General features: G+C 39.5%; 1 protein-coding gene across 1 annotated transcript; it reads left to right on the top strand.

Moving 5' to 3' along the window:
- Positions 1-6,395: 6,395 nt before the first annotated feature.
- On the top strand, positions 6,396-24,061 carry DAPL1 (death associated protein like 1). The gene is made up of 4 exons (XM_087710235.1): positions 6,396-6,555; positions 17,171-17,258; positions 19,614-19,674; positions 21,895-24,061. The coding sequence occupies exons 1-4, from the start codon at positions 6,495-6,497 to the stop codon at positions 22,012-22,014; spliced, it is 330 nt and encodes a 109-aa protein (XP_087566361.1). The 5' UTR covers positions 6,396-6,494; the 3' UTR covers positions 22,015-24,061.
- The last annotated feature ends 1,348 nt before the right edge of the window (positions 24,062-25,409 follow it).

The raw sequence follows: 25,409 nt of genomic DNA, 5'->3' as shown, positions 1-25,409 counted from the left end.
TTATTAGATTGTTTGCAAACTCAGATCAGGCAAACAAGGACCTGTTTAGTAGTACTCCATGGACATTGACTCAAAATAGAGAAAATAGTTTAATGATGGTAATTGTGACTGGCACCTCCATTCCTAAACAGCACAATTATAAAGTCCAAATCAGGTGAGGGCACCAACTTGCAATGGCAATTCCGCTAGTCCCGGCTGCTGTCATTAGGTGAATCCAGTACAGTTACAGCAGGGTTGTCAAACTCCCAGTCCATGGGCCACATGTGTCACACACTGGCCACGCCTATGCCGGGTTTAGCGAAGGGGCAAACAGTCCCAATATGTCACATGATGACATGAGTTTGACACCCCTGAGTTATAGCATCCTGTGATCATATAATCACCATATGCAACCTTCTGACAGCTTCCCCATCGACTTTGTATATCAGAAGCTAGCAGTGAAGGTAGTAAATGGTAATCACATCACTATCACTGTGGGAAGCTGTGATGTCATAATTGGGAGGCTGTAGCCAAGTGCCTGAATCACCATCACACGGCTGCAGAACAGGATTGGGGAACTATGGCCCTTTTATGACTTGTGAACTTCAACTCCCAGAATTCCTGAGCCAGCATTCTGGGAATTGAAGTCCACAAGTCATAAAAGGGTTGTGGTTCCCCACTTCTTTTGCAGAAGGACTAACAGCCACAACTACAAGTCATTGAACGAGAGAGGAGTTTTCACTAGAATGACCTATATTGTTCTGAGCAACAAGGAACTACAGGAATATAACAGGACTGGCTACCAATTGATTACAGGTAGTCCTCGACTTACAACTGCAATTGAGCTCAACGTTCCTGTTGCTAAGCGAGACATTTGTTAAGTGAATTTTGCCCCATTTTATGAACTTTCTTGCCACAGTTGTTAAGTGAATCACTGCATTTAAGTTAGTAACACTGTTGTTAAATGGAACTGGGTTCCCCATTGATTTTACTTGTCAGAAAGTCGCTAACAGTGATCACATAACTCTGGGACATTGACACTGTCATAAATATAAGTCAGTTGCCAAGCATCTGAATTTTAATCACGTGCTGCAATGGTCGTAAGTGTGAAAAACAGTCATGTCACTTTTTTCAGTGCCATTGTAACTTTGAATGGTCACTAAATGAACCATTGTAAGCCAAGGACTATCTATATAAAAAGGGAACAAGTTTAAACAGATTCTCTATGCTGTGTCACACTTATTAAACATCAAGCCACAAGTTTGCATTGGTTCTAATTCTGATCAACTTCCTCTTGAAATCTAACTGCAAATAGAGTTACAGCTATGCTACAAGCTTGTTAATTAATGGTCGCTGTATTTAAACTTCTTGCTATGCACAGGACCTGCATGAAAAAAAAACATATTGATATTTGAATTGCTTGCATTCATTTGCAACTTTGCTGCACAAAAGTTTTATTTATTTTATTTTACAAATGTTTTCTCTCAACAGATATAACTATTTAACTCAGAAGTGGGTTGCTACTGGTTCATATCTGTTTGGGCAAACCAGTAGTGGCAATTGCGACTGGGTCACTGAACGGGTAGGGACGGCAGTCTGGCCACGCCCCCCTACCAGTTCCCCGGCTGCTCATGCTGTTGCCAGCATGTTTTTTTGTCATTTTATAATGTTCTGTGCATGCGCAGAACAGTTTAAATGTAACTGTGCGTGCGCAAACAATGCGCGCATGAAGCAAACCGGCAGTAACACCGGCAGCATCCCATCCCTGATTTAACTGCAATTCCTGCACACCCAGCAGTGGATGATAGTTTTCATCTAAACAGCTGTTTTGGTTTGTCAATTCAATCCATTTTGAGCTGCTTTTTAAACCTAGTCTAACCAATGCTGTTTTGTACTGAAATGCATAATGTAAGCACCAACACAACTATTTTTACACACTTTCAAATCTCTAACATAATACATTACCACGATTTCATGCACAAAGACAGGCTGCCCTTGATCCCTATTGTTATATTTCTCACAATCCTGTTTTCCAGCCTTGAAAATATAACAAGTGCAGGCATTATCCAGACATAATTTCCTTTGGAATGAGGTCCCTGGAGGCTGATGGCTTTGCTTTTTTGTTTTTATTGTGAGAAGGTCATTTAAAGTTCATTTATGCATGTCTACAGGAGTGCCAAAAGAATCATGTGCCAAATAGATACCGCCACCCATTTGATTCGTTTTGCAAGCTTTTGCATCCTAAACATGCTTCCAAACAGTATAACTTAACTGCAATCACTAGAAACTGCTCTCATTTTACAGATCTTAAAAGAGCAGCATGGAGACCATGGAGGGCTTAGATCAGGGGTGGTCCACAGGCCAGATGTCAGGCCTGCAGCCATCTTTTCTTTTGGATCTTTGGCCTGCCCACACTTTCTATTATTCTACTATGCACCTTCTATTGTGGGGAAATGGGAAGGGGGGGTTGTATGGAGTTAGATGATATGTAGCCAAAACAAAATTCTTTCTAGAAAGCCAAGGTCAACCTTTGTCTTTGCACCTCAGCACCTGACTGGAACTGGATGAGTGGAAGCTGCCAGCATGGCAGTGGAAGATTGGCCCATGTGATGGACTTGTGGGTGTGGCGGGCAAGATCTGGAACTTTCAACTGGGTGGGAAAATCGGAAAGCTTTCAGATTCGGGTTTTCTCCGATGTGCCAACATGGCTCTCTTAATAAATTGGAACTTTGAGAAGTACTTTACCTTGGACTCTGATTTACTTTTGGATGCTACTTGGAACCCGGACATCAGATGCATCATGCGCTGGCCATGCCCACCCCCATTTTAGCAAAGGGGGGGGAGTTTCGATACATCACATGACATGTCGCCACGAGTTTGACACTCCTGGCTTAGATCTTTTCCCTAGTGCCATAGCCCTTTTTCAAATATTTCCCCAATCAGAAATAAAATGTGACAGGTTGCTCTGGGGTAATATTGGGTTTCTAACACAAAAGGTGAGTTCAGGCTTATTCAGATGTCCAGCTTGGATCCAGCAGAGTACATGTGGTACTTTTGAGCAACAGAAAGAAAGAGCAAGACCTGGGACTTACTGGCAACAAAAGGCTATGCAGCATTTTTAATACAATGGTTTTGGAACCGTGAAGTTTGCAAAATAGGTGGAACCAGATCACATGCGTGGGCAGGACTGAACTGCTGCCGAGTGTTTTGGAGCCGTGTTTATTTTAGGACTTATATTACAGGGCTTCTCTGTTTTTCAACTCAAATGGCAGGAAATGGTGCTGTCAGTTTTCAGCCATCAATGGACAGCAGGTGGCTTTGAAAGCTATTCCAGCTCTACAGGGGTGCAGTGTTGCAAAGCAATGATCCAGCTTTGCTCTCGTTTTTTCAACTAATCTAATCATTTATCTCCCCAAAGAGTTAGGGTGAGATCAAACATGCCTGTAGCTGCTTCTGAAATGTAACAAGAGGCCTTGGGTTGAGATGTCTTATGTCAGAAAATGGAGAATCTATAATGAATCTCATCTACTGCCGTATGTGATAAAATGTTGATTTCCAATTGTTACTTTGGTTTTTTTAAACCACAAAGATCCATCATGTTTCAAGTAAGCTGAAACTATTTAGTTTTTAAAAAAATAAACCAGGTTTAGTGGGAAAAGGAAATAAAAATAGTGAATACTCCTATTTTAGGCCAGTGAATGTCGGAGAAAGGAAATATTTGAATTTAAAGCATGTGAGACAGAATTATAATCTTAGTCCAGTTGGGAGATGCTTTAGAAGCTTCTGAATAGGCACTTAGTGCAAACCCCCCCCCCCACACACACCTAATTAAGTACTTGGACCTGATGAATTTAGTCTGTTAGATCCTTTTTAATTTAAGTGAAAATTACAAGGTGAGGAAGGAAGTCTGCCTGAAAAATCTAAGGTGCTGAAAAAGTACAGTATGCTTATATAGCAAGATAAGGATAAATGATTAAAATAGTGTTTTCTCCTTTGCTTTGTTTTCTCAGCAGAACAAAGAAAAAGTATTCTCCATCCATGGTCCTCCATCCCTTCTTTTCAGCTTTCCCATTCTTGGACTATGTCGTGAGAAATAATTAATAATTAGAGCAATCAATCATTATCAGAAAATGCCTCACCTCCATAGCTTCCATTACTCCTATATTTCTCAAGAGTTATCCTCTTTTAGCCTCTTTTTTGGGGGGGGAGGGCTTGCCACTCCAAAACTGAGGAAGAGCTGTCCTTTCCCACACGAAGCAACATTAGAACCTTTCTGAGCCCTGCCCCTAAAGCAGGAGACTCCCATTATAGGATGCCCGATGGCTCAGTGGGTTAAAGATGCTGAGCTTTCCAGTTGACAAGCCAGAGTTTGAGACCCGAGCGCTAAACCGTGGGATGAGCTCCCGTTACTTGCTCTAGCTCCTGTGCATCTAGCACTATGAAAGCATGTAAATGCAAGTAGATAAATAGGTACCACTTCAGTGGGAAGGTAACAACACTTCATGCACCTGGATATAATCATGCTTCCACATGAACATGGAAAGGTCTACCTGTACAATGCTGTGTCAGGGTTCTAAATAGCATCCAAAAGTAAATCAGAGTCCAAGGCAAAGTATTGCTCAAAGTTCCAATTTATTAAGCGAGCCATGTTGGCAGTTCCACCCATCCAGTTCCGGTCAGGTGCAGAGATGCAAAGACAAAGAATGACCTTAGCTTTCTAGAAAGAATTTTGTTATGGCTACATCGTATCTCACTCCTACAATCCCCCCTCCCATTTTCCCATAATAGAAAATGCATAATAGAATAATAGAAAGTGTGGCAGGCCAAAGATCCAAAAGAAAAGATGGCTGCAGGCCTGACATGTTGGCTCCCTCAGCTAAAAAACAGAAATGAGCACTGCCCCCTAGAGTCAGGAAAAAAATTGGATAGGGGAAAACCTTTATCGTCTCTGCTGTAGGTTCTTGTTACAAAAATATATCATTTGGCAACATAAAAAAAGTCTTGAGGATATCGGCAAATTTCAATATTATCTACAATTATCATACCCCACCAAAAGCTATTGCCTTGTCACTAATGTAATGGATTAAGAGAGGCTGTACATCATAGTGATATATACCCTCTCTTAACTCTCTTTTGGGTTTTTAAAATGTTTTGATAACAGTATTTGAGTATAATTGGTTTCCGTGTAACCATCTATATCTATGTATTTTAGTTGGTCAACATTTTTCTGAAAGATGCTCTGTAAACTTTATCAGACTCTCAAGGGGGGGGCAGTTCCCTACTATTCCCAAGTCATTCCTACTGCATTAGCACAATTAAAAAAAACTCTAAAAGATGCTACAGATAAGATTGCTGAACTGCCTGCTCATACTTTTCTCCCTTTATACAGTGGGAAAAGATGGTTTAGTTTACTTTCCTCTGACTAGTCATTTGTATTCTTTTATTAGCTGGATGCAGTTACAATTTTATTAATATCCTGCCTTATTTTTATATCCAATACACTTCCTCCTATTTTCCCCAAACAACCCTGTGAGGTGGATTGGCTGAGAGAGTGACTAGTCCAAACTCACCCAGCTGGGTTTCATGGTTAAAGGCTGAATTAGAGTTGCCTGCAACAGTTTATAGATGCTACCACATATGTACTCTGTTAAGGGACTGATAGATAAGCATAAGCTGCAGACAGCTCCCAAATACCACTTGCGGTTGTGTGGGGGGATGCATGTCCTGCATGCTGATTGGTTGATCTAACTTCCTGTTCTGTATTTGCTGTTTGAGCACTCCTAGCCAGAACGAACATTTTGCAGAAAATAAATGCAACGGCTATGATGCAACTGTTACCAAAACAACAATGCACGCACTTATACGCAGTGCTGGAGAAGTCTGCTGGACCCTTAAGGCGAAACTTGAACTCATGGTCTCCTTTTTCTAGCCTAGTGGTTAATCTTAACCTAGTTAGTTTGTAGTTAACAAACTGGTTAACTACTGTAGCTAACAAACTTGTTAGCTGGTTAACAAACCAGCATTGATTGATAGACACAAACCTAAAACCAAACACAACACATCATGACTTGATGTGAAGCGATGATGTGGCTTCACACCAAGCCGGGTGATGAAGAGAAAGAAGCAGAGTGATGTAAAAGCTTACTTAAAATCATAGCTACCGTATTTTGGGTTCCTCTAACAACAGACAAACCCTCATTTAAAATATAAGGACCGGATTCTCACGCTACTCAAAAACCCCAATCCAACACGGTTCAGTCCATTTTAGTAAGCGGGAGGCGTTACCCTTCTCTCTCCTTCGTTTTCTTTGACGCCTCACATTAAGCACGTCCCGAAATGTGTGTGAAACTCCGCCAAGCTTTCCACTTTCCAGCCCCCCTTTTTTTGGGCTGCACCCATCGCCCCGCCCCTTTTCTCTTTCCCAATAAAAGAGCACAGCGGCGCACTGCGTAGTAGACGAGTAGTAACGCTACGCAGCAGGGAGATCGCGCGCTCTTACACCGAACTCTTCAAGGATGGCAAACCTGGAGTTGTCCCCGTCTCCTTTCACGGTGAAAGGGGGGCGCCTTCCCGCAGGTAAGGAGGCGGGTTATCGGAGGAAAGCAGAGGGGCAGGTGGGCAGCCCGTGACGCAGTTCTTCAGTGAAAGTTTCCTTAGAGAAGCTGATTCTCCCCCCACCTCCCCCCAAAAAGCTAAGGTTTACTGAAGGAGAATGAGGTGGCTCCAATATTCTCAGTAACGGCTGAAACTTTCGCTTTGGACTTGCTAGTTTTTTGAAGCCTTTAAAGCAGGGGTCCGCAAACTTGGCAACTTTAAGACTGGTGGACTTCAACTCCCAGGATTCTCCAGCCAGCTGGCTGGAGAATACTGGGAGTTGAAGTCCACCAGTCTTAAAGTTGCCAGGTTTGAAGACCTCTGGCCTAAAGGGTTAACTTCGCCTGCACAATAACAATGGAGGAAATGGATGTGGAAGAGTACGCTAGATACATGACGCTTTCATCGCCCCGCCCCTCCCGCTCCGCCGGCGTCAGGTAAAGGCTCCAAGGGTCGCTGTTGCCCCCTTCCCGCCCTCCCCCCGGGATGCCTGGGCCGGGTTCACTCTCTTTCCTCCTACATAGGGGCCAAAGTACAGCCCTTCTTTTGCTTGGGTTTTTATTTGGGAGCAGCAGACGCCGGGGGGGGGAGGAGGGGGAAGAGCGGTGCTTTGATCTTTATGGCGACTGTGGTTTACTTCACTTTCTCTGCACCATCCAGAAAAAGGCTCCTCCCCCTTCCTCTCAGCTGCTGCATTGTTGCCTTCGCAGGCTGCTTTACGCATCGTCTGGCGAGAGGGGGGCAGCTGTTGTTTCCATCCCAGATGTTTTGAAAGCTGATCCTTTTGTATTTCCACAGTTCTTCCCTTTGGGAAGGGACTCAAGGGCTAAAAGACACACCACCCATGCGCTTTCTGACTTCCAGCTTCTTCATATGCTGGAGGATTAGCTTTGCAACTGGGTTCGATCTGGTTAGCAACTGGGATACATCCCTAGTTGGTTAAATATGGTATTCACTTAGTTTAATGGTTACTGGTGACTCACCAAAAAAAAACCCAACACCACACATCTAAATTTAGACTGTTGGTTCTCTGTGTTATATAATATACCGTATGTGGGCATAGGCATAATTTTTTTTTGTTTTTTTTTGTTTACGTAGTGTATGTTGTGTATAGAGTATATTGGAGGTGGGTGACTCTTTGAGAGTTGTTGTATGGAATGAAATTTCATTTTAATGTATGCTGAACATTCAAAATGACAATAAAGTTTATCTATTTTGAATGGAGGTTAGGAAACTGAGTTGACCAAGCAATCGCCTGTCAAACTAATGTTTCCTCCAACTAAGATTCCACACCAGTGGTGAAATTCAAATTTTTTACTACCGGTTCTGTGGGTGTGGCTTGGTTGATGTGGCAGGGGAAGGATACTACAAAGTCTCCATTCCCACCGCACTCTGGGGCCAGGTCTCCAAACTACTCAAAATTTCCACTACCAGTTCTCCAGAACCTGTTGGATTTCACCCCTGTTCCACACCAATAAGAAAGTTGTATTGGATTATAGCCCCTATCATTCCCCACAGTCTGGTAGAAATCAAAAGCCAACATAAAAATGCAAAAGGAAGGCAAATAGGAGCCTTGCTCCTGTTTCCATCAGTGGATCTAAAAGATTGTAAACCATAATTAAAGTGGAACTATGTGAGGGTGCAATGTACTATGTCCAAACTGCTCACCTTTGGCTGGGATTGGACAACACAAGAGATTAAAGTGTGGGTAGTTTGTCTTGATGTGACTTTTTATCCAGACAAATACAGTCATAGCCAATGGTAAGTTAGCACTGATAGCAAGAAATAGCAATATAGAGCTTGACAGTTATTTTTGTAGGATATGAGGCTAATCATAGATCATTTAGGTTTTGGGAGAAGGGCATAGCTAAGGTTCACTGTAGCGCTAGTGCTAAGTTTATAGAACACGTGGGGTGGAATAAATTAGAAACAACTGATGATGTAATTATTGACACCCAGGTAGTCCCTAATGATGAGGTAGTAAAAACAGTAATGAAAGATATTAAGGAAGAAGTAAATGATGAACCAGAAGAATAAGAGCAGGTTATACAGGATAGTCCACTGGTGAGTCCTGAAATACCTAGACGTTCAACTCGTGTAAATAGACCACCTGACAGATATCAGGCGTCTATAGTATGTCAGGCAATTTTTTTTTTCATTTTCACTTTATTTGTATGCCGCCCTTTTCCCTGGGGGGACTCAGGGCGGCTCACAGTTCAAAAGGGGGGGGGAGGACAAACAATTTACAACATGGAGACACTACATCATTTAAGAACACAACAGTCATACAATTCGAGTGGGGTTAGAATCGTTTAACCCCAGGCCAGCCGGGACAGCCAGATTTTAAGGGTGGCGCGGAAGGACTGGAGGGTGGTGAGGGTCCGAATCTCCACGGGGAGTTCGTTCCAGAGGGTCGGAGCAGCCACTGAGAAGGCTCTCCTCCGGGTAGTTGCCAGTCTACACTGGCTGGCTGATGGAATTCGGAGGAGGCCTAATCTATGCGATCTTAATTAAGGTTCTTGCTAATTACCAAGAATTAACTCTATCCAACTGAGGAACAGAAAGCTTGGAAAGATGCAATGGAAAAGGAATTAAAATCATTGCAAAGGTTAGAGGTGTATGAAAATGTAAAGTTACCACCAGGTAAACATGCCATTGGTTGTAAATGGATTTTCAAACTTAAAACTAGTGTAGATGGGACTGTAACCCATAAAGCCAGGTTAGTTGCACAAAGGTTTGCTCAGTCAGCAAATGACTATGATGAGGTCTTTGCGCCTAGTTTAAAGGCTACAATGTTACGTGCAGCGTTAGTGTGGGCAGCTAAGAATGAATATATAGTTAATCATTTAGATGTAGGGACAGCATATCTACATGCACTGTTGCAACATACTATATATTTACAGAAGCCTGCAGGATTCAAAACTGATAACACTGATTGCTGGAGGTTGAAAAAGAGTCTGTATGGCTTGAAACAATCAGGATATGAATGGAACCAATGTATAGTTAAAGAGTTAACTAAGATGGGTTTTAAAGCTGGCATGGCTGATCCATGTTTGTTTAAGAAAGAAAGTAATGGTGTTATTTCATTGTTGCTATTGTTCACTGATGACATAGCATTAATCACTAAAACTGAGCAAGAAGCTATGAGGATTATAACACTGTTAAGGACGAAGTTCAGTATAAAACTTCTCTGTGAGATTAGGCAATATCTTGGTTTACAAATAGATAAAACTAGGGGAGGATACAAAATCTCACAAACCGAGAGGATCAGTCCAGCATCCTACAAACAGAGAGCTAACAGTCATTCTGGCTCCCTCTTATGGCCGATTGAGGAAAACGGCAATCAATCACATTTTACAGTATGTTTAAAGAGACAGGTATAGCATTGCTATATGGTTTATATATTGCCAACCCAACTGCTAGATTATATTCCTAACAAGTTACAGTAGTGATACTGTATGAGCACCTTTCCCCCTTCTCCAGTTCTATCTGATACCCTTTCCTCATTGGTTGGGCAAGGAAAAGTGGGTTTGGCTTGAACATAGCAGCCAATCAGTGCTGGATACTTTTTAAAGACAATATTCTTTCCTTGAAGAACTTAATGGGGATTTTGCTTTTTGCTACCCCAATCTGCCCCTTCATGGATTACTGCCTTGTTGTGGCAAAAGGGCTTGCATAGCTCAGTGAAGCTATGAGCTATGCCATGCAGGGCCACGCAAGATGGACAGGTCATAACAGAGGGCTCTGACAAAAAACGTGATCCACTGGAGAAGGCAATGGCAACCCACTCCGATATCTTTGCCATGAAAACCCCATGGACAGTGTTGCAACCTTGCAACTAACAACAACGACAACCCCAATCTGACCAAGGAAACATCTTTTTTTATTAAATTGAATTAATCCAGATTGTGGATATGTGTAGCATGCAGGACCTAGAAATTACTTGTTGACTATGTTTGTTTATTAAATTTATTTGCCACCCATCTCGTTGCAAGAGAGACAATGTTGTGTGAAAGCAGGTGATTTGAGATAATTCAGGAAACTCTGGGTCAGTGTACTTGTGCAACTGTCAGGTATAAATTGCTTGTACAAAAATCAGTTTGGTCTAGTCTTTAAGGCACCAGGCTAGAAAGACTCTTGAGTTCTAGTTCTGCTTTAACCCTAAACCTAACCCTAAAGACCAGCTGGGACATCCCTCCCTCTCAGCCCAACTCACCTTACAGGGTGGTTGTTGTGGAGAAAATTGGAGAAGGAAGGAGTGTTAAGTATGTTTGTCACCTTGAGTTATTTATAAAAATAATAAAAGTGGGATTAAAAAATGTAAAAAAATGGTTAAAAAAATGGTTAAAAACCATAATTTGTCAATTCAATAGTATATTAAACTGTGGTTCAGGCACTACACTACACTTCATCTTATACTTCATTCTTCCATATAGTAAGGAAGCTGTAAATACTGTCCTGAGACACATAGCCCAAGACTGAAATAAAAATTGTACCAATTTACTAGTGTTTAAACGTGCTACTGATTGGTCGGGAATTGCAAAAATCATAGTTTTATTCTCTAGCAAAAAAAAAGCAACAAAGGACTCTCCAATTTTATTTAACTGAATTCTTCCTGAATACTGCATCCTAATAGCTTCCATTCCCCTTTACGGTTGGGAGACCCTTACATTTGACTTAACTTAAATATAATTCTTAGCAGATCAATACTGTAAGCAAACCAATACTGTAATTATTTAGTCAGAGTGCTGCTTTTGAATTTCCTTAGTTGGGAGGAATCAGTTGAGGTTCCTAAACCAGCAATCTATTTTTATAGTAAATTGACAGAATGGATTCTGTTTATATGATTTTGGAGCCATGAGCTTGAATAATAGAAGGTTTAAAATTTTAAAATGCAGCATTAGTTCCTTTTTAAAAATAAATTCATAGTTCCAGAAAAAGTAGAGGTAGTCCTTGACTTATAACAGTTCATTTAGTGACCAAAGTTACAATGGCACTGAAAAAAGTTACTTATGACCATTTTTCATAGTTACGACCTACGGCAGTATCCCCGTGACCACGTAATCAGAGTTCAGATGCTTGGCAAATGGTTCATACTTATGACCATTGCTATGTCCCAAGGTCATGTGATCACCTTTTGCAACTTTTTGACAGGCAGAGTCAATGGGGAAGCCTGATTCAATTAACAACTAACTTAACAACTGCAGTAATACACTTAACAACTGAGGCAAGAAAAGTCGTAAAATGGGGCAAAACTCACTTAACAAATGTCTCACTTAACAACAGAAATTTTGGGCTGAATTGTGGTCGTAAGTCGAGGACTATCCATATTTCAGGTATAATTGGATGCCTCCCAAAACAATACTGTAAACCTTGGTGGCAATGTCTTGCTGTTGAAGATATAAAATAGAAGTTAAAATATCCATTCATATGCTCTATTTGTGTCCTACGAAATTTTTATTTGAATTTTTTTAAAAAACTAGTAACATGGCCTAGAACAAATCAGTGCAGGGTAAAAACATAGCTGTTTGGATATGTCTCCAGTAGTTGGATTTTATTAAAATATCAAGAATTAGATTTTCACAAATAGAGGATAGCCAAAATAAATATATACAATACTAGGAGAAGTCTAAGTCTGTTTTGCAACAACAGATTATTAATATGTGGTTTTGGCAATATTCTTTAGTTGATTGAGATAAGGAAGAACACTTTACAGTAAGTAATTCGGTCAAATGTTTTGGACATTTTTCTTAATTGTAAAATCAAGTCTCCTTTATGTTAAGACTAAATCTTGATGATTTTACAGACACATCTGTATAGTTTTATTGGTCATATTCCTGATTTTTTTAAAAAAATGTTTTCCAGATTAGTTTATAACCTTGTGCTTGTTTGGTGGTTTCTCATCCCCAGTATTAACTAGGCCTAACCTTATTTAATTTATGGATTTAAAGGAGATCAGAAAAGTGGTAACACTTGCTGAAATCCTGTTAATTAATAGATACCTGCTAAGTAGTCAAAATAGAAATGCATGTGATATTGTGATCTCGACATTGTCCAGAAGACAAAGAGATACTTAGTTATTTCTTGTGGAAACATGTAGCAATTACATATTTAAGTCAACTTAGAACATCAAGTAACTGCAACAATAAATTACATTTAAAATAATATTGGTTTGCTGAAGTCTTGTTTTCTTTTTCTGCCCAGAAGGTAGTGCCTGAAAACAAAAATCCAGATATCACATGAATAATTCAGAAGAAATAAAACATTTAAAAATACTTCTTAAAGAACTGTGACAAAAATAGCTTATAGGGTGCCAAAAAGTACCAAGGCACTTGGTGTACATACCTACACATTCTCTCCTCTCTTGTTTATTGGGAAACCTTCTCCTTAGCCCAGTCGTTCTCAACCTGTGGGTCGGGACCCCTTTGGGGATCGAACGACCCTGTCACAGGGGTCGCCTAAGACCATCGGAAAACACATATTTTCGATGGTCTTAGGAACCAAGACACCAATTTTATGGTTTGGGGTCACCACAACATGAGGAACTGTATTAAATGGTCGCAGCATTGGGAAGGTTGAGAACTACTGCCTTAACCCTTAGTCAACTTCCTCAGCTCACATACCTTTTTTTTTTTAAATACCTTTGTCACTTTTTCCCCTCAGACAAAATCTAAATAATACATCTCTTTCCTGGGCAGGGGCTTTTTCTCCAGTTCACCATCAATATAAGGTGCTGTCATGTGTTCTGTACACTACCAGCTACAGGTCCTCTTTGAGTTAAAGTTTCATTAGAATGGAATCCTATTTGTTGCACACTGTTAATATTTTCCTGGTTAATTTTTTATCAACTGTAAGCTATAATGAGGACCAATGCAGCTTAAAAGAGAAGATTATAATCATTGTACAGGTATTTAAATATGTATCTGAATTTCTTGTTCGCCTGAATTATCCTACTGTGGGGGTGTTTTTATACATCCCACATAATGTTTTTTATGCTTCGGGAGTAATTTTTACTGTACGCTTTCTACTTTTTTCATTTCTCCTATTAGTTTCTTTGTAGTCCATTTCAGTAGAAGGCAAAATTCTCTCTTTGAGAGTTTTACTGGGGAGAATAAGATAAAGTTTAAAAACTTTGGAACCAAGGACGGTAGTTTTCAGGTTTAGAACACCATAAATCCCTCAGTTAAGGCAGACACTTTTTCAATGTATTGTCTTAATTGATAAGAGAGGAAGAAGGTCAGGTTGGCTGGGATGTGACTCTCAGATTGTGAACATATTGAGCTCAAGTCCTGAAAGCCACTTGGTTGCCCTTGGACAAGGTCACTTTCTCTCAGGCCATCTCACCTCACAAGGACGAAGAGGAAAGTGGGTTGGATATGTCTTGAATTATTCGTAAAAATAATAAAGGCAGAATACAAATAAATAAATAAATGGTGGACAGGCTTCTAGTCTCTTCCCCAAATATTGTCAACTAATGATGCAGTCCCAAACCTTTCCAACTCCATGGACTGGCCATGCCTGAGGCGGCAGAGGCAGGGATGGTTTCACATGCATGCCTGTCAGTTGTGCAAATGGAGCTTCACACAATAGCCGGCCACTTACACGGACCAGTTCCCAATGTGCCAGGGACTGGTACTGGTATCGGTGTGTGGACCAGGGTTTGGGGACCCCTGATCTAATGGGAAGTAGGAAGCGGTGGGAGGCCCCGCCCTATGGAATACTTTGCCTCCTGAAGTTCAGCAGCCCCACCCTACTACCTTTCCATAAAGCTTCAAAGACCTGACTTTTCCCTCAAGTGTCAGGTTACGATTAACTAATGGGACATTGGAAGATGCCAGGTCTTTGTTGTTTTTAATGTTTTAATCTGTTTAGTTTTATAGTTTTGATGCAATCGTGCATGACATTTTAACTTTTGATTGGGTGCTACCCAAAGTTGGTTGGAAGATAGGTGGCTATATGCATTTTTTAAAATAAATGAAGCAAATAAATATCCTTATGCCATAAAGAAATCTAGATAGTTGGGCTGTTGATTTCAAACTTTTCTGTAAGACTTTAAGTTCCATTTTAAATTGCAGTGTGGCTTTAATTGGTGCTTTTTTTTTTTTAACTGGCAGGCATATTATTATGTAACAGTGTATATTTTACTAACACAGCAAAAAATAATCCTTTAATATACTCTTGGGAAAATCAGTCTATGCCATTTCTCATGAAATATCAGATGTTCCAAGATAGACAGCAAGTAATGTGTTGATATAATTCTAACAAGCACTGTTCAAAATTCTAAAAAAACAAATCCTATTCACTGACATGACTCAAAATAAAATTTTAAACTGTTGGCAGAAACTTAAGGCATATTAGCAACGAATTGGATTGCAATTGCTCAGCTGTTGAAGACATTGAGTTTATCATTTCAAAAGCTGACGGCCCTGGGTTTGAGACCCAATTACTGCGCACAGGGTGAGCTCTTGCTCCAGCTTTTGCCCATCTAGCAGTTAGAAAGCATACAGATGCAAATAGATGAATAGGTACCAGTGGTGGGTTGCGGGCGGTATGCCCCGATATGGATGTACCGGTGCCTGCTGGGAGCAGCAGGCACTGTTCCGGTATGATGCTTCAGAGGGCCCACCCACCTGACCGCATTCCTGAGCTTTATTTGACCCAATCGAGCCATTTGTGCACATGCACACACATGCAGCATACGGTGCCTGTGTGATGCTCCGCCGAGCAGCTGGAACGTTGCGGGTAGTGAGTGCGCATGCGTACAAAGCGCATGTGCACATGGTGGACGCCTGGGCCCATCGCAGCGTACCGCTTGTGATGGGTTCTGGAACCCACCACTGATAGGTACCACTTTGATGGGAAGGTAACAGTGTTCCATGTGTGTTTGGCATATAGCCATACTGGCCACCTGATCACAGAAATGTCTTTGGACAGCAATGGTTCCCTTGGCCAAGAAATGGAGATGAGCACCTAGAATCAGACACGACTGGACAGGAAACTACTACTTTTACCTTATCAGTGAATGAAAATGAAATCTTTATTTCTCTTTCAGTATTTTGGAAAGTTATAAAAAGCACTTTCATGTACAAGTGTAATTTTAAAGTAAATATTGTTAGGTATGGTGGTAATTGCAGCACTCCCGATATGGTTCATATTAATCTGACTGAAGATAATTGTTTTAAATATATGGGGTAGCTCTGCTGATACCTTTATTAATGCTGCAATGACATAATGTTTTTCAATTTGTTGACATCCCACTAGAAAAAAGAGGTAGCCTTATGAATTAGCTATGGTACTTATGGTGTTACTTATGGTTATGTTGTAGGCTGGCAAGCTTCCTTCCTTCCTTCCTTCCTTCCTCAATCCCTCCCTCCCTCCCCTCCTTCCTTCCTTATAATTAGCCCACCTTTATTATTTTTATAAATAATTCAAGGCAGTGAACATACCTAATACTCCTTCCTCCTCCTATTTCCTCAACAGCAACTCTGTGTGATGACTTGGGCTGAGAGAGATTGAGAGACGTAAATTCACTTAGCTAGCTTTCAGGTGTAAGGCAGTTCTAGAACTCAGAGTCCTTGCCACTTCCCTGGTTTCTAGCCTGAGGCCTTAACAACTAGATCAAACTGGTTCTCAGTAGCTATATGGGAGAGCATTGTAAGACAACAAAGATCATAATAAAATAATAAACACCATGTTTCTGGTTAAATATCATCGTCATTATTAATTTGGCGTTGAATAAGAGGGACAATAATATCTCTATTCCTAAGTGTAGCCTAAGAATCAAAATATTGAAGGGGATTAACTTGCAGACAGAAAACATGTGGCTGTTGATGCTTTCAAGTGGATAAGAAATATTCTGTTTGAAGACCAAAGCAGCTGTGCCCGAAAACAATAGGCAGAGAAGCAGATGTGTGGATTGATTCAACAGCTGAATTTATTCAAGTTGCAAAACCATAATATGGTTTCTTTGATTTTGTTTTATAAACTTAGCCAGTAAATCATAGTTTGCTGAACAAACTATTGGAATAGCACAGTTGCTTATCTATTTGACATCCTCCCCCAATAAATAAATCTAATTCTTTTGGTGGGATTGGGTTTGGTATGAAATAAGTATAATAAAATGTATCATTTTTAATAATTAATTTTATTCTACATATCACAAGAATTTTCCAGCTTTGTGGGCTAACACAGGCAAGGAAGGGAGTGAGCTGTGACCATCCTCAAGCTTTCCTTATTCAAGTCTGATCAGATTGTAAAAAACCTGTAACCATAACTTTTCCCTCCCATAGTTGCTCCCAATACTTTGGGCTGTGATTCATAGTTTGAGTGTCTCTGGCTTAGCATGATGTGTTAATTGAGTCTGTGACAACATTTATGTAACGCATGAAACCAAGTGCAGTTCACTTTGTGTACAAATATCTCTGTACCCGCCAACTTTTGCATACTTGTGGCTTGTCATGTTGTGTGAAATGAACCTTGATTAAAACGAAGTTGAGCCTATGATGTATGAACTTACTTTTTAGATTCATTTTTGAATAAAGATTTAATAATATTTGTATAATACTGGAAACTACAATATTCCTGCTTTCTTCAACAGTTAAAGCTGGAGGCATGAGAGTTTCTAAGAAGCCAGAAAATGCATCAGATGAAAGAAGTTCTAAATTCCATGGAAAAGAGAAGCCCAGGTACATGACCTGCTCATGTTTTTCTTATTTTATTTCTGTTGTACAATAGATGAGGGCATAACAGAAGTTTTTGCAATGTAAATAGCACTTCAGCAACAAAATGAAGGTTATATGAAACAATTCAGAGAGAAAAACAATGTCAAATACAGTAAGTCCTTGGTGCTCTCTGAGTTTAGTTGTTTGCTTGCAGATGTTTCATTACTCTAGATAACATCATCAGTGCAAGTGAGGGTGGGATTTACTCTATGTTTAAATTCAGTGGCTTACCTTGTCAATTTTGATAGGGCTGTGATTTTCTCTTTGATTAGGGTATTGTTTTGCACTTGTTCATACCTAGCTCCTCTTGTAGGAAGTTGTTATTTGCTAATAGCACTTGGCTATTAGCAAAGCAATAACCCAACCATCTATAAGAGTTGTGTAAGGACATATTTCAGACAAGGACAAATGCATTGTGCCCCAATCCAGAATACCAAAGACTCACAGTTCAACTCTAGCTACGTATATTTTCTTCTATTGGAGCATCAGACATATCCAAGTCTAGGAAATTGTGCGTGGATAACTGCTTTAATTGTTCTAAATTAAGGATCTTTTCAGACTTCAATTCTTCTTAAATTTGTAGCTACTAAACCTATACATGCAGGGACAAATGTTTAAACTGCTACATTACCACAAATTGTTTCCGGCATTTATTTAATTCTAACTTCCTCAAGAACATGCACTGAACACTTCTCATTGTTATCCATCTCAGCCTTTCAGTTGCTAAAATATATGTAACTGTTTCAGGACATTACAATATTTTGAACTATGGTACACCCTAAACATTACAATGATGGTCTTTATCACTACTGCCTAAAATCCCACAGCCATTAAAATACATTTGTTCCTTAGTGTGTGTTTTATTATTGAGAGCATATATGCCACTTGTGATAAAATTCATAAATCATTCATTCTATTATTGAAAAACAGAATATTCATTTAAAGGAATGTGGTGGCTAAGACGCTGATCTTGTCGATCAGAGAGGTTGGCAGTTCGGTGGTTCAAATTCCTAGTGCCGCATAATGGGGTAAGCTCCCATTACTTGCCCAAGCTTCTGCCAACCTAGCAGTTTGAAAGCATATAAAAGTGCAAGTAGAAAAAAATAGGGACCACCTTTGGTGGGAAGGTAACAGTGTTCTGTGCTGTTTAGTGTTTAGTCATGCCAGTCATATGACCGTGGAGATGTCTTCAGACAGCGCCGGCTCTTCGGCTTTGAAACGGAGATGAGCACCACCCCCTAGAGTCGGGAACGACTAGCACAAAGGGGAACGACTAGCACAAAGGGGAACCTTTACCTTTATATTCATTTAAACCTTAAAATAAAGTTTAAATAAAAGCTGAGGAGATGTGCAGTGCTGAGGGGATTTTTATTATTATTTTCTCTGCAAATAACCGCATTTTTTTTTTACAAAATCTCACAAAAATAACAATTGTAGTTTTTTCTTTAATCTTATAATCATATTCCTGAAATTAGGCTAAACTGTTATCACTGACTTCCCTTTCCACTAAAGAGCAAGATAGATAGAATTTGCTTTCTTTAATTATTGCCTTTTATAGTAGAAAATGTTTTAACATACGTTTGAAATGTGTCACTGTACCTCCTTATTCTGGTTCCACAACTACCTACCAGTCATAATTGAGGGGTGTTTATGTTTGTTATCTAAATAATCTGGAAAACCTCAGACATTTACATCCCTAAGACAAGGACTAAATCAACAATGCTAGAGTTGCCCTTAACCTTTTTAATCCTTAAGAGCCAGTTACTATACCAAAGAAGGGAAGTCTGGGGAAGAAGGGTAGAAATGTGTAATTGGTTGTTTCTCACCTGTGAGTATAAAATATGGAGCTGCAAAACTTCTATCAATCTTCCCCGTCTTCAGACTGGTTTAAAATTTTCACTGGGGAATCTTTTCCTAAGTCTATTCAGTGACTCAGGCATTTTTTAAAATCAAAATACTGGGGTTTTTTAAGCCCTTCAAGATCAGCTTTTATCAACAATCTTATTGTATTACTCACTAACCTTGACAGCTAGGTTAGTTTTCCTCAAAGTGTTTCAGTACAAATACTGTAATGAAATTATATATGTTTTACCCAGTATAAAAAGTTCCACATTTATGCTGTACGGTTTCCTTATGGTGAGTGAGTTAAAGTGTAATCATAGCAGGATTATGGCATGGTAGACTCAAGTGTTATTGAAGAAGAATAAAAACTGAATCTATAAGAGGCCAGATGTTCAGTGCCATCTGATTTAATCATACATTTGGAGAGGGGAATTTAATCGGCGAAATATAAAAATCTTTTCTTTTTCTGCTTTGCAGCTCTGCTCCAGTCATAAAAGTACAGAGCATAAATATCTTACTGACAGACACCTTTCAGAAAGTAAGTATAAAGGAAAGAGCAATACTGCATTCAAGATGTCTCATTTGAATTGACAAATGACAAATGTCCAGAAATAGGCGAATATATTAGTGTACAGTAACAAAAGTAAAAACAAGTATTAAGACATTTTAATCACTATCTAATGGAACTGAAGTAATTTGCTGGCTTTGTTTTATTAGTTTCTTTTTTCAGTTGAAGGTCCTCACCTAGCATATTTTGTATATTTTATAAGTATAGTTATGGAAGAGAGCAAAAAAATTGGATGAACTGCCATGGCATGTGAAAAATACAGTCAGTGTCCTTTTTATGAATTATATTAAAATGGATAGAAGCTTATCAAGGAGAGAACCAACCTAGAAATGAGAAATACTTAATCAGTGGAACAGTTTGCTTTCAGATATTGTGGGTCTCCATCATTGGAGATTTTTAAGAAGACATTGGACAGCCGTTGTTTCCAGCTTGTGAAGGGGGTTGGATTAGAAGACCTCCAAGGTCCCTTCCAACTCTGTTTTTCTGTTATTTGTGACCACTTCGAATTTGAATTGATGATAGAAACAGAATAATCTTGGAAGAGGCCAATATACTTGTGTTTTTTTAGTAAATAACAAATTCAATTTATGATATGTTAACTGTTTATAACAGGGGTGTCAAACTCGATTTCATCGAGGGCCGCATCGGGTTTGTGTTTGACCTTCGGGGGCCATGGCCGGGGTAGCTGTGGCCACTCACTCTTGTCAGGGGGCACCTGTGGTAGCCTGAGTGCTCTTCCAGCAAAAACCAACTCCCAAGCTCCATTTTTGCCTGCTACTGCTTCCTGCAACCCTCTGCTAGTGAAAGCAGAGTCTGGGAGGGTCACGTGTGGCCCTCTTGTGTTCTGTTTTCGCTGGCAGAGGTACTGCAGGCCAGTTCTTCACTGTTTCCAGGATGGCCCTACAGGTCAGATCTAAGCATCCTGCGGGCTGGATCCAGCCGCCAGGCCTTGAGTTTGACACCCCTGGTTTATAAGATATGCAGTCAGGGTATTAGAACTAACTGGGTGATTCTGTTATCAACTCTTACTATTGTGAATGGTCATTGTACTTACTTTGTATACATATACACACTGTGTAGAAGGTGTCCTATTTGTATTGCAAATTAGGAGGTATATTCTGGGGAACCTGAAGACATTCTAATGGGGGTGTGGAGATGTGGAATTTATAAAACAATGATCAATATAAAAGATGCAGTAATTTTCAAATGGATGTCTAGTAGACTGGGAAAAGATCAGTCTGATGGGCAGAATGGAAACATATTGAAGATTGTGGAAAGATGGTTGGAAGTTAAGGAATGGGTGAGCTGATAGAAGGCATGGAGGCAAATTCATTTTGTTTCTATTATTTAATTGCATTGCAATTATTTTTGCTTATTTTTACTTAAGAACAAAAATGTATATCAAGTATTTATGTTTTTTAACATTGACCGACTGTATATATTGACATGTTTGTTAAAGGAGGTAGATTTGAATGAGACATGTGACAGTTGCCAAATAATACTTGAAGAGCATTGGCTGCTCTATCATATACCTCACCTAATCTGTTGCCAAAGCTAATTGTTCCAGTTCCCTCAGTCTAGTCTCATTTTCCAAGCTCTAATCATCCTTGTTATCCACAACTGACCTAGCATTTGAGGAAGATCTGACCAATGCAGAATAAAGTGGAAATATATTTGTAAGAACTATAGTAAAAAAATACTGTTCTCCACAACTAGTAGTCTGAAGCTTAAGTGTCTCTTTTTTTATTAATTATATGCCTTTTTGTTTTTATTCTATATTTTTTACCTTGTTGTATGCCATTCAGAATCTACAGATGAGGGCAGATTTTTAAAAGAGAGGGAAGGAGGGAGGGAGAAGAAGGCAGAAGGATGCCTCAATTCAGGAATGTGAAGGCAGGATTATATAACTATTTCCAGGAGGATTATTTTGTTTGTTCATTCTAATTTGGTATTCTTTTTTTAAATTCAGTATTAAAATTCTAGGATATTTAAAAGTTTGCTGCTTCATTCTTCTCCTTTTTCTCATAAGCCCGTTTTCCTCTCATCTTTAAATCTAGCTACCTATTAAGTGATCAGGAGCCAGTTTGATACATAACTAATAAGGGAGGACTTTTATCAGGTTGGATTTCAACGTGGATGATTTGTAAGCAACAATTGAAATTGTTTCTTCTTCTTTTTTAACTCCTGCAGTTGAGGTATACATTTCCAGCCGCCGCAGCACAAGGAGCATATGAGAAGCCGCGACCTACTGTGGAAAAAATTGTATTGCCCAAACGAATGTGCATTATTCAGCAGCCACGGAAATGTTAAACATGTAGAATAAAATATTCATATATTTGACAGACTTGCACTTAACAAAGACACCAGTTAACTAGGCAAGCAGTAAATACACCAAATCACTCAGGCATTTTGTTGTTGTTTTTTCTTTCACAATAAAAACTGTGTATATTCCATTGTTGTTGTTTTTTCCTGAAATGATGATGGTTTTCATTTTTGTTTCAGCGTAGCTTCTTAGTGATCACAAACCCTTATTTTACCATTTTCCACCATGTTGTTATAGCAATTACAGCTTGGAATAGAGAAGCTACTTTTCTGAAACTATATCTGCTAGAGTGGCAGAAATGTTCTAGCCTCATTATGCAAACAAAACTATTGAGAATGTGGATATGTAGAGAAAACAGACAACCGAACATTCATAACTTCTGTATTTAAACTTACATACCAACTGCTGATACACTAGTTGTTTCCTGATAATGGTACAGGTGTACTGAGGACAAGAAGGATAAACAGGGACACTTTGTTGCTCCGGATACCATTAGGTTGGTTTGGAGAGGAAAAAATAAATTTATTAGTTGCTATACTGATGAGTCCATTACAAGCACATGAAAAATTAATTCTTTTGCACACAAAATAAATAATTTGACTTACTCCTTAGAATCTAGGCTTAGTTGGTATGTAATAGTATAGGCTACATCAAGGAGCATGCATCTTTAATGGCCACGATTTCTATTCCAAAGAGGTCAGGCCAGTGGTGGATTCTGGATCCCGGCGCCCACCACATGAACGTGCGCAGCACGCGCATGCATGCTTACTGCCTGCGACGCCTCCGCAACACTCCAGTTGCTTGGCGGAGCATCGCACAGGCGCTGTATGCTCTGCACGTACGCAGAAGCACCAAAGAGTTCAAATACCAGTGAGCACAGGTGGGTGGGCCCTCCGGAGCACCGTACTGGAATGGTACCCGGTGCTCCTGGCAGGCACCGGTACGCCCATACTGGGGCGTACTGGTCAAAACCCACCATTGGTTCAGGCTCATAAAAGTTATATTCTGGGGCAACCAGCAACAGTGCCATAGAATAACAGCAAAAAAAAAAGGAAGTTTGTAGAAAAATAGGTGACCTCAAATAAAAGATTTAAGTTCTGCTGTTTGGATACCTCTGAATGTTAGTGCTAAGGCTGATTAACAATGATGGGATATAATGTAGCTTTTAGAAACCTGCAAGTAAAACCAACTCTATCCATTTATATCTTCCTTTTTCCTCCAGGAACTCAAGGCTATGTATGTGGTTTTTCATTCTCCAATATTATTGACCCACAGCCCTTTGAAGCTGAGGGTTTCATGCCTGAGTGAATGTAACAAGCATAAGCAATAATTCCTAATTGATTAGGAAGTCAGCTTAAATGTAAGTGAACCTAGCTTAAAAAATGTCTTTGCCTGCTGATTTGGGAGAGTAGCAAAGATGGAATTAGTCTACTTTCCCATGGTTCAGAATCGTACTCCCTTATGACTCAAGGCCTATTGGATGCATGTTTAACAATATTTGTTTGAAAAGGCAGAAAACAGATCAGATATAAACAGCAAATAACAGAATAACACACATTGAAAGAGGTGGGAAAACCTACACAATTTGGGGACCGGGTATAAATATATAGCTACTTTTAAAGAAAAAAATAAACTGCCCAGAAAGATATTTCTGCTAATAAAGGAGAACATTTATAGCTCAGGATTGACATGAGGGGTCCTTGGTGCTCCCTGAGCTTGGTTGTTTACTTGCAGATTAGCATTTGCACCAGAGATGGGTTCCTACCAGTTTGCACTGGTTCGGTGGAACAAGTGGAAATGGCGACTGGGTCTCCGAACCGGTAGGGACGGCATGCTCACCACACCCCCAAACTGGTTCCCTGGTTGCTGTGACATCTTTTTTTTTAACCTTTTTAAATGTTCTGTGCATGCGTTGACCTATTTATAGGCTACTTTGCATGCATGCGGAGCACGCATGCATCAAACTAGCAGTAATACTGGCAGAAACCCACACCTGATTTGCACTGATGATGTTACCTAGTTTGGATAATGAAGTGTCTGCAAGAAAACAAGCAAGCTCAGAGAGCACCAAAGACATTTGTACAGAAGTATTAAAGACATTGAGAGTATTTTTGAATAAAACATCCTTGATTATAATATGACTCAACACTCTACTGTTGTATTAATTCTCCCAAATATTACTAATCCAAATAAAGATGTGCAGTTGTCAGTCTTGTAAAAAATGGGTTAGCAGGTTTCAATAGCATCCTCATAAATCTTCAAAACTGCATTTGTTGGTTTTTAAAAAAAAATAAAATATATTTTCCAAATTGGCTTCTATGTCATTAAGAATAGGTATCAACCATTGTGATGCCATTTTTTTCCCCCAAACATAAATAGAACAAACATTAAGATCTCCACACTGGTGCTTAGGAAAGGCTTAAGTGCCTAAAATCCTCAACGTATAATTTTTAATAGCTCACCAACTTTTTTTTTTCCTTTAAGAATTTGGAACAGGTTACTTTAGCCTTGAAAAAAACAGTAAAGAAATAAAAAGAGATTCTTTAAAAAGTTGTTTGCATTTTTTAGGAAGACAAATGTAGAGAGATAAAAAGGAATAAGGAGAACATTGTTATTATTTTTAATCTTACAACTCTTGCTCTTTTGCATAATGAGCATATCTTAAGAGTAGTCGGGCAGAAATTGAGAATCTAGAATCTAGGCTAGAATGGATTCTGCAGAAGTTCTGTTTGATAAATGAAAATATGTTATTAGCTTAGAAATGAATGTGCTAGTTTTCAGTAATTCTACAAATAGCAGTTTTTGCATGATCTCATCCGTTGAAAAACTCCCAGCACCGTTTCCAACCCAAACCAGATATTCTTTTTAACCTTTCGAAAATGTTTGACTGAAAATCTCTTGTTTAAATTAAAATTTTGTCCCAACAGCATGCTTTCACCTGTACAGGTAGTTCTCGACTTACGGCCACAATTGAGCCCAATATTTCTGTTGTTAAGTGAGATATTTGTTAAGTGAGTTTTGCCCCATTTTATGACCTTTCTTGCCACAGTTGTGAAGTGACTCATTGCAGTTGATAAATTAGTAACCGGCTTTTAAATAAATCTGGCTTCCCAATTGACTTTGCTTGTTAGAAGGTCGGAAAAAGGGATCACATGACCTTGGGACACACAACGGTCATAAACAAGAGTCAGTTGACAAATGCTTGAATTTTGATCACGTGACCATGGGAATGCTGCAATAGTCGTAAATGTGAAAAATGGTCATAAGTCACATTTTTCAGTGCCGTTGTAACTGAATGATCACTAAATGAACTGTTGTAAGTCAAGGACTACCTATACTTAGCACCTTTTCTGATTGTTCTATAATCCTGCACAACTCCACA

The sequence above is a fragment of the Thamnophis sirtalis genome, unplaced genomic scaffold, assembly GCF_051295495.1.
Source record: "Thamnophis sirtalis isolate CommonGarterSnake01/CBP01778 unplaced genomic scaffold, rThaSir2_p1.2 scaffold_1, whole genome shotgun sequence".
In the NCBI taxonomy this organism is placed as follows: domain Eukaryota; kingdom Metazoa; phylum Chordata; class Lepidosauria; order Squamata; family Natricidae; genus Thamnophis; species Thamnophis sirtalis.
The sequence above is the reverse complement of the archived record's forward strand: the minus strand, read 5'-3'. Positions and strand labels throughout refer to the sequence as shown.